Source organism: Diuraphis noxia, unplaced genomic scaffold (genome assembly GCF_037042655.1).
Source record: "Diuraphis noxia isolate RWA-SAM2 unplaced genomic scaffold, SU_Dnox_SAM2 contig0002, whole genome shotgun sequence".
NCBI classification, from domain to species: domain Eukaryota; kingdom Metazoa; phylum Arthropoda; class Insecta; order Hemiptera; family Aphididae; genus Diuraphis; species Diuraphis noxia.
Genome location: NW_028301712.1, coordinates 66,743,851 through 66,755,060, shown reverse-complemented (window position 1 = coordinate 66,755,060; position 11,210 = coordinate 66,743,851). Strand labels below are relative to the sequence as shown.

General features: G+C 34.4%; 1 protein-coding gene across 1 annotated transcript in view; it reads left to right on the top strand.

Moving 5' to 3' along the window:
• The first annotated feature begins 967 nt into the window (after positions 1 to 967).
• LOC107162302 (homeobox protein abdominal-A homolog) overlaps positions 968 to 11,210 on the top strand; it is a 34,888-nt gene continuing 24,645 nt past the window's right edge. Inside the window, exons 1-2 of the mRNA XM_015509137.2 lie at positions 968 to 3,646; positions 8,559 to 8,591. Of these exons, the coding sequence (XP_015364623.1) occupies positions 3,022 to 3,646; positions 8,559 to 8,591 (658 nt within the window). The 5' untranslated portion in view covers positions 968 to 3,021. The remainder of the gene's footprint in view (positions 3,647 to 8,558; positions 8,592 to 11,210) is intronic.

Genomic DNA, 11,210 nt, shown 5'->3' with positions numbered 1-11,210 from the left:
GCAGCATGCGCCTTGGATTGATTTTATTAGTCCAAAAAGTGTATACATATTCATACGCAAACAAGAAAAATAACTAAGTATAGACATTTTTCTTTAAAAATACAACATTGTAAAAACCAATAAAATAAAATAAAATCACGAAAAATAACAAGCAGTCGAGGTCATGTTCTTTAAGAACGCGTCTTATCGACCGGATCTCTCTATATATTCCCATACCTGCAGCAATGGTATGTCGTGTTTCCTTATTAAAATAAAAAAATCGATTTACAATCAAATATTCATTTCTTTGTTCGTTTCGTACCGACATGAACGCTGCGGTTTAAGGCATATATTATATGGGTAGGTACTCACGGAAATTAATCTCTTTGACTATACATATATATTTAATTGTTTATTATCTAGTTAATACATTAATTACCAACAATATTTCAAAGCAAGATACATCTAATATAATTTCTCAGATTATTTAAAATACGTTAGCCTGTTAACTCGTGATGATTTATCAAAACATTAATTCGTCTAATTCTAATATTTTCGAAGTAGGTACAATAGTGTGTGTTTATTTTCAATATATATATATATGTGAATTAGAAATGCATAGAAACTTAAAAAAACTTTTACCAAAAAATTATAAATTTGCATAATACTAAAAATATTAGTTCCGCTCGGAATAGTAGGTACCTGTACCTAAATCATAAATTATGGCATTTATAACTTATAAATAAAGCAATTTGGAAATATTAATTTTTATTGCTCTTGAAATATTTTTATACTAAAACAAAGATTTAAACGCTTTATAATAACAATTTGATATCAAAATATTAAATATTATAAAAACACAAGTACCTATTCAAGATTCAATACATTAATGGATTTAGTCATTTTAATATACCTATTATTCAATTAAAATATAGTGAATTAATAATTAATATTATTATCTGTACTTATATTTTATAATAAATAATTAAATGTACCAACGGTTCAAGGTAGGTATATTGTATAGCCTATAGGTACTAAAAATATAAATAAAACTAAAATAATTGCCAACATTATTATTATTACAATGCGCTTAAACTCTATGCGTAATACTTTACAATAGTAGGTGTAATCCAATAAACAATACTACCAGTTTCATATTATAAGATGCTTGTCTAATAAACATTGTTGTAATTTAACATGTTAACAATGGGTATTATCCTAAGAACATAATGATAATAGCCAATTTGAATTGATGTTATTTAAGCTGATAAACACAGAATGGATGGAATTTACTTAAAATTTGAAATGTGTTATATGATAGATCAATAGTGCACTAACAAATTATATGTAGAACTATTGTGAAATTATGTGCTAATAACTAATATGGCAATACTTTATACTCATTAATAAACAGTACTCCTAATAACATAAATTTATTATTATGCACATTACATGTTGATACATAACCATAGAATAATCATTTTTGCTGGTTCGAGTATAATGTTTAATTAATTATGTATTTGTACAATTCCGTTTTAGTTGCTAAAATGTTCCCGTCTCGTGAATTTATATCTGTTAAGGTTACCTATTAATTATTATGTACTGTGGTATAATAAATTATTATCTTTCGCGCCTACATTTTATTAATGTAAAGGACACGGTGCGGTTATGCATACAAGGCGACTCGTTAAATATATCCCAATACTGCGATCACTTTATAAGCTATATGACAGGTGTGTGCTTATAATAATTTTATATCGACGTAGAAACCGACGACGACGATATTTATAAATAGTAGTGATCACTCGTCTCCGATATGTAATGAGGGCGATGAATCCGGGTCGGATGTGATATGTATGTTACTAGATTTAAATGTGAAAAAAAATAACAATTATGCAAACAGAGCGAAAAGAACAAATCTAAATCAACGTACAACAGCAATAATAATAAGATTATTTAATTGTTAGAAATTATTAACTTTTAGTAGTTATTATTGATAATACCATCAACATCCGCCGTGCTATGACTCGCGTGTAAGCGGCGGAGAGGAGAAAAGTAAAAAAAAAAAGCGATCGTTGATATGCCGCGAGAGTGCGCTGTCGGTCGCGGCACACACGAGACCAGCACGATCGTCGATTGGCCGTTGCCGCAGAGGGGACTAGTCTCGGGCTACGGTGACGGGGGCGACGCCGCCGACCCGCGCGCATCACCCGACGCTTTCGACAAGCCGGCCGCGGCCGACGCTGCGCGTGTGCGCGCTGGATCACGCGCGCGCGCCCGTGTAGGTAGTGCCGTAGCGGTGTGGTCGTGTGCGCGCGCGTGTGTGTGTGTGTGTGAGAGTGTTGTGCGCGCGCGTCTAGAAAGAGGTAACGCGACGACTGCGACGCGGACGACGACTGCAACGAGACGACGACGGTCGACTGGGCCACGCCAATACCCTCCGCGCGCCGCCCGGGTCATAAACGATCTCACAAACAAGTGCTCAACGTTCGGGAAATTACCCGCGCCGCCATATAATATTATATCGCCAAAGGCCGCCGCCGTCGCCAGTGATCGCGTCGCCGCGCGGGTTTTATTTATTTTTCCGCCGCTATTACACACGGTTCGAAGACATTTTTTTTTTCGATTAATAATAATATTATTATCCCGTTTGGATTTTTTTTACTCTCGTTACACCCGCGGGTCATAATCCTCACGCATTCCCGTGTCGGTCGTCCAGTGTCCGTAGTGTAGCTCGTCATCGTCGCCCGTCACACGACTGTGCCCTATATTTTCGGGTTTCGAATATAAATATATCGACAGCAGTATTTCTTTCGAACGCCGTGCGTTTGGTTTGACGACGATACATTCGGCATAATGCGATGGCGTTGACGGATTCTCGGACATAATATTATTATTGTAATATATAACATAAAATTATATTTCAACGGCTGAAAAACAGGCTAGCAACAAGAACATATTATAGTATTACATACGAACGTGCGGCCAAAAATCGCACCGCAGTGTATCATCCCGTCCCCGGTCGCAACTTCCGCGCCCGTCATGAGTTCAAAGTTCATCATCGACAGTATGCTGCCCAAGTACCACCAACAGTACCACCACCAACTCCTGAACCCCGTGATCACGTCCGGCGGCGGGCTGGACTCGTCGGCCGTCAACTACAGCCTGACGCCTAACAACTCTTCGTCGAGCAGTGCAGGCGGCTCACCGCCGTCCACGTCGTCGCTGGTCTCGCCGGCCGCCGGCCGCATGTACCCCGCGTACGTCCACCATCACCAACAACAGTTCGGCTCCGGCGCCGGTTCCATGGCGTTCACGTCGCCCGGATCGGCAGCTTTGGCCGCCGCCGTCCAGGACGCCGCGGACAAGACGTCGTCGTCATGCCGGTACGGCGGCGGCGTCGGCGGCGTGAGCGTCGGCGGCGTTTCCGCGGCCGACACGATGGTCAACAGCTACGCTGCCTTGCACCATCATCACAACCAGAACGGCGCGGGCGGCACCGGCGCCGTGTCGTCCATGGCCGCGGCCGCTCAGTTCTACCATCAGGCGGCCGCCGCGTCCGCCGTGGCCGCAGACCCGCTCAACACCGCGTGCGCCGGACAGCCCGGAGCCCCCGGACCACAACCCATGCCTGATATACCTCGGTATCCATGGATGTCCATTACAGGTAAGCGTTTACCTATACCAGTTACAATGTATATACCTATACAACATATTTTGTCGCTAGAAAATCTGTTGGTAGCGTGAAATTGCTGTTTGTCGTGTATGTCCTACACTCCTTTAAAGTCATTATTTTATGTAAATTCTCTCCCGAGAACATTCAGTCGTTTCCGATAAGCTAAAGGTCCCGGCTAAAGTTATAAGATTATGATAGGCGCACAAGCGTCAACGAAACCTGATTATAGACGGTACTTTAGTCTGCGGGAGATTAGAAAAAAGCTTACGAGTTCCGCGGTATATTTTTACGATCCTTAACTGTCATTTAACTACTTTATCCATAACACACGTTAGCAGATTAATTGATATTGCATAGTTATTTTGTTTTGCGGCAATAAATATCATTGGGAAGCTCGTTAAGACTCTAAACAACTATATAGTATTGTTTTATTTTTTAATTTTTAAATAGTAAGCCTGTTATAGAAACTAAAATTGCGATTTAATTTATGTAACAGGCTTAATGTAGTTATTACTGCATAAATCAAACATCAATTTGAAGTGACTTTAAAACAATGTAATTAAAAAAATAACAGTAAACCTAAGTATAATAATATGTGAACAACTATTATAAAGATATGAATTTTATTTTTTGTTAGTTACTATATTTATAGTCTTCAAGTTTGGTAGTTGAAATTCGTGTTTATATTTATAATATTTATAAAACTAGGTTAAATAAAACACATGCTTCTTTAGCAATATTCTCAGTGTTTTACATTTATACATTTGTATTTATATATATATATATATATATATATTTATATATATAGGGTCATAGGGAAATACTTATATCACTTAGTATGCGCCTTAATGTTTATACATATCCTTTTTTATTTACAAATGTCTTCTTTTTGAACGTGACGTTTCATGTCTGATTACATTAGATAGTTAATTTATTATTTTAACTACAAAAATGATATTAAATGAACAGTTTTATATATTTATGCCACCAAATAATATTATTTAAATATATTAATGTCCCTATCATAAAGTAAAGACCATTAAAATTTAATTACCCTATAAATTATATGTAAATAAGCAATAAACGTACAAACTTAATTATGTGTACAGCAATTACCATTATAATTTATACTAATATAAATTAAATATAAATTATATTATAATGATACATATTTTGCTAAATTATACACTAACAAACAAATTATTCATTATAAAGACTATAAAAATGTTAAAATTAATCGTTACTTATTTTTCAGTAAGTACAATAATGTAATTAAAGTTTGCATTTTGTACCAAAAATGTGTAACGTATTAAGCTCTGTAGTATCTACCTAAGTAAATAAATAATTAATACAATTTTAGAAAAAAGCTTAAAATTGTGTAAAAAATGTAATCATTTTTAATATAATACAATAAATACATTATAAATATGAAGAAAAAGTGAATCTTCATACCAGTTGGTATTCTCAAAAAAAAAAAAAAAAAAAAAACGTTTGAAAATACATTTCATTTGACTATAATATTATAGTGCCAATAAGTTGTGTGTGTGATGATGGTACTATAAAAATAATATACTTGAATAATATTATGGATATTTGCTTGGAATTCAACCAATTTATTATTACCTAAATCTAATACTAGCCGTTATACGCACGCCCTCATCTCATTGTAGACAAACTCGACTATTACTTACTACCCACACAAATTCTAGTATTATTTTATTAGACTATTATTTCATCGCTTATTTAAATTAATTGACCAGAATGTTTAAATAATATTTAATTTAACAGTGTAAGGTCATATTTTATATTCTTGTGTATTTTTCAAAACGTTTTTATTTCCTAAAATACCTAATAATAATAATAATAGCCGCTTGACATCTAATATTGTGAAAATATAACACTACGATTCCTAAAATTATTTCACTGACGAGTTATTGAGGTATAAATAATGCGCCTTATATAAATTATAAACAAAATGCCACATGTAATTCTTGGTAAATTCGATGAAAAACATTTGGATTACTATGAATATAATTTAATTAATAATTACTATATTTAATAAGGGGACTAATCCTCATGATATTTTTATTTTTACTTTTCCTGGAAAAAAAAAGAATACTGAATTAACTTCAGAAGACGCTTATAGATTTATTATTATATAGAAATGAAAAACATAAAAAAAAAAATTTATCTTCGAATCGAATTGCTCATAAAGGGTGATAATATTGTTACATTCTTATATTTACTTAAATTTATTTTGGTGATTAAGTATGTTCTATTCCAACGGATTAATTCATAATTATTATAATAGTTACAATTTATTAGAACAATAATACGCTTCTCAAAAATAGTCAAAGTTCAGGAATTTGGTGCAAATATAATTAATATTCTTTAATCTTATAATAATCTGTCAATGTTATGATATCTTAGTAAAAAAATACATTTTTATATAGATGAGAAACTACTTAAAAAGGTCTATAACTTTTTTAAATTTTAATCTATAAAAACATTAATAGTCATGTTAATACATCGAGAAAAATAATATGTATATAGATACCTAATTGTAAAAATATATAAAATAGCAACCGTATTTACAATTACTTTATTGCAAATAAAACATTCCAATTGGATTCAATAACATGCATAAATTTAAATAAAAAAATATGCAGTATACAATGAAAATGTAGTGTATTATAATATATAACCAATTTATGGAAAGGAAATAATTAATACCATTAATAAACTTTAATAAAATTTTGAAAGTTTTACTGAAAATTCATTTTCAATATCATTGTATCTTAAATTGCCAATGATACGATTAAAAAGTATGATATATGCCTGTTTAGAATTGATTTTATAATGTTATTAATGTTGTGAATTTTGTGCTTCTCCGACGTTTGTGTAGTAATGAAAAAAAAAATAAAAATCGGAAGATAACTTAAAGTATAAACAAAAATTTCTCCAAATTTAAAAATAAGATTTTATCAAAACTGTAGTGTTCAATAAACTATTAATTTATCCATGGATGGGTGCCTGGGGCCCAGGGTGGCATTGTGGGTGTTTGCAGCACGAGTTTAGCTTTAGAAGTTAATTTCTTATCTATTGTATACAAAATAGCGATATTCGTTAATGGCGGTATAGTTACCGTATTACAAACCCATCATAATAACTTTTGAATGCTATCGTTGGCAAATTAAAATTATATTAATTAATGAACCTAATCATCATAATTTCCAGCGATAGTTTACATCCGTTGATACTGACCAAGGACCTTTAATAATTCTAATAACAATATAATCTTGTCACTGGCATAATATTATGTGGTAAATGTCGTTTATAATAATATGTGATCTGCAATGATCAATCGTTAAAAAACCAAATTGGCCCGCACGTGGCCACTAATATAATTTTGAAAAAAATATCTAATTTTCATTTTTTGTTCATCGCGCACAAGTATGCGTATTCGACTGACGGCCATTTGCATAATTATTGAACAATAGACCATATGAGCGAGCACTATAGTAGGCGGGCGAGTACGGCCCATCGTTTATAATAATATTATGATACCACAGAGAACATCACCGAGTCGCCAAAAACCGGTTCGAGTGTCCATACGAATTTTCGAACGAAACAAATTAAAACGATTTAGAGTTTCCGTCAATAGAGCTTTTGTGCGCCTTGATTCACGGCGGTGATGGTCAAATTGGAAAAAAGTACTAACGGTTTTCCCAATTTCCCGAACACTTAACGACTCGTATACCGTTTATATATCAGAAAGGGTGTGTTGACCAGATACCATAATAATATTTAGGTATATCAAACCGTTGAACCTTGCAATGGCGTATAGTTGGGGAGTAGCTACCCTCGTGTGCAAATACTTTTACAGAGGGGTTCCACCCTCCGTCACTCGCCTCACCACTATTCGCAATAGTAGGGCCGTAATCTTATTTCCACTTGTACTGGGGCGCTAAGACTTTAGCTATGTTACCAATTGCACACTAATGGTTAACTTACTATTTAACTATTTCCTATTTCCCTATACATATGATATGCACACCGTCATTACTCGTGTAAGATTAAAAAACGGTTTTCGTGCCAGTTTGGGCACATTAACATTAAGACATTGTTGTCTACGACATTTTAAAAGTGCATAGCTACCAAAAACTACTTTTAATGTATGGCTTAAATTGAAAATCTGCATTGAACAAACATAATTTGTCAGTTTTTCTCTAAACATCCTTATTATAAGTATTATAAATATAGTATAAGTATAAGTTATCTATATTGACTACAGATATTCGGTATATTATATGATTGTTCTTCAGATTTTCGTAGAGTAAAAATATGTAGAAAGATCTAAAAATCAAAATTATTATGACGTACTACATTTCTTGTTATCCGATAAGTCAATTTTTTACTCGTAATGCAGACAATTTCAACTCGCTTGATGATCAATAAAATCCATACAACAATTAGCATATTAAAAATGTATCAATAATATTTAAATTTCCATATACTGCGTTAGCGCCGCAGACATACGAGACTGTTTGTCAATTAAAAAAAAAAAAACTGTCAATAATACTGATGCGATAAAAACGTAGTTTATACATGTATTGATTTACACGCCGAGTCAACAGAATATAATCAACAATTATACACAAAAGCTTTTTCGTGTCCTCCTCGTGATTTTGAGTTTTAATGTGGACAGATACCTACTTTTTTTATTAGATTATAAATCGTTACAATAAATTGTCGTTCTACCTATATTTTTTAGAAAAAATAAAATATAAGTATATCGAGCTCGCCCAACAAATGCGCGTATAATGTAATAATGTAGCATGTCTAATATGGTTGTAATATTATCTTAAAACGTTTTAATTTTTGTTTTTTGTTTTCGTTTCAGATTGGATGAGCCCGTTCGACAGAGTCGTTTGTGGTGAGTACTGAACACATTTATTATTTATTCGTCCATGTTTAGAGTCTATAATAGTACTATTATCCATATTATTGTTGTCGTTAAGCTTAAGAGTCGATAAAACGATTTTACAATAGCCTCGCACTTAATAATAATATATATTATAATATACGGCGTCTTTCCGTTTTTCCAGCCACACACGCGCGTTATATTTTAAGCCCCTAGAAAAATATATGTACCTACCTACATCACCGCCGTGGTGTTCATATTATGTCATTTTATACATTGTCATACCTACACGCGGTTTTCACTCGTTTGCTTACTATGTATAATATTAATACGAGGCGTATATACAACATTATGATATACTATTTAGGCGATACCTACTTGAAAAGCTACCTCTCTGCGCGTAACACGTGCATATTATATAGAGTCTCACCAGAACCGTGGCAAACATTAAATATTTTTATGGGCACACACTCGCGGTCCGGCCAGTTAATAGGTTTTTATTGGACAACAATAAACGTTACGACAACGTGGTATTATATTATTATCCCTCTCACTCTCTCTCCTCTTTTTTTATCATTATTATATTTATCCGTCGTACGCCGAGTGGTATAAATTATGATTTATCGCTATCGTGTGCGCTTGCGTCGTCGTTTGTGTATTGTAAGCAGCCTACCGTCGTGCAGACGGGGTTGACTCCTCTCATTACCCTTTTTTTGTCCGCGTGAGATAATTTCACCCTTTTTTCCAGGTATGTCCCCGCCATTACACATATAACAACATATCATTTTAATAATTCGTCGCGTACCTACCTACGCGTGTACACACGTCATGTATTAGGCATATACCAGCTACTGCTCATACAGTGTATACACCGGCGGCGGCGGTATTTACCAATGGCGACGTCGGGAACGTAGGTATGCGTATAATACAAACGGATGAATAATTTATTATAAACGCGAATTAAAAAAATTAAATAAAAACGGACCGTGGGCGCGCGTCCGTGATGGTGCAACGCGAAGAAACCGTACGGAAATCCTATTCATTCCGCGTGGAAAAAAAATCGTACGTACGTGTTTAATCCTCTTCGTCCGAGTTTTATGCAAATCGCCTCGTCCATAATAATATTATAGCGTCCATCGTACGACGATCCATCGTCCTGATCGAAATTTTGGGAGGAGTGGTGGTGTCGGTGGGCTTAGATCATGGTATATATAAATACCATGTGCGCTCATTAGCATACCGTGTAACGTATAGAATTTTCCACCGTAGGGGTATTTATCATTTTGTTGTGTACTTCACACCATAAGCGCTACATTATTATCATTATTGTAAAACCGTCGCCATAACGCGATGTCAACGCGCGTGGGACGCGTCCAAGCCGACCGATACGTTAGTTGTATGGTAATAACGTCGGTATATCATGCCGTCAGTCCGAACGAATAAAATAACAATAAATGTATTAATTTACACCGCCGCCTAGCCCATTATCGTATATAACATACCATTATTATTATGATAATGGCCGCGTGCGATATGCGAACTGTAAACGTTTTCCGTTCGGAAATGTCATATATTATTTTACACGCATCGCCGCCGACGCTGCGCTCTTCTGTACGCCTCTTATTAAATAAGTATATAGCACCTATAATATTTTGTGTCGCCCATTATGTGCCTATTTACGACGTTTATAATATTATTATCATCGTCATCCTGGCGTTCGGATAGGACTTTTCTCCCCATTTCTGACGGACTTAGGAAAAAACGACGCCGTCGCCGCCGTCCATTCTCGGAAGTTAACGCAGGTTGTTTTAATCCCGGATAATTATATAATAATATAATTATTTTTATTTGAAAGCTTTACACCAACGTTACTACCGCACCTGTTACCTATTAATTTTACATAGGTATATTAATATGGTTTCACTTAAAATGGGACAGTGATTTTTAAACGGAAAAAAATATTCTAATATTTATGCTAACCCTATAGCATAGTCCATATCCGTAATATCAAGCTGTATATTATAATAATTTAATCTGAAAACATGTCCGCTGGTTGTCGTGTACGTAGTAAAGATTCTAACTATTATTTTAATCGTCCGGTCATTTCCTCTCTCGCGACCGGTGTTTGTAGTAGTCCACGGATGAACAACAATGTCTTGTCGACGGACGATCATGATTTTTCTTATTGTCTGGCAGTTGTGCGTTGAAATATTGAAAACAATAGTGTCGGTGGCAACCGTTCGTTATCCCGTGATGGTAGCCGGCAATATCGATATCATGCACGAGTCGTAATTTAAGAAGACAATATTATTGTCATCGATAATGTTTGTAAATTAATTTACTTCACGCACGCCAATATTACACGTCTCAAGGTCTTCGCGGTGTATAATATTGTATATTTTATTTTATTTTATATGCGCTTCGACGACAGTTTCTGTCGGGGTAATGCGTATTAATTATATTAAACTGGTAAAATTGAATTTATTTTCATTTATATGGTAGTCGCATTGTATTTTAATTATTCTGTCAAAATTATTTTTAAAACATTAACGACGTGTTGCGGTATAGTCGTAAGCCCATAATTTATAATGAAAAGACTAAAATACAACTATCTTGCTCATTGCTCGTAAT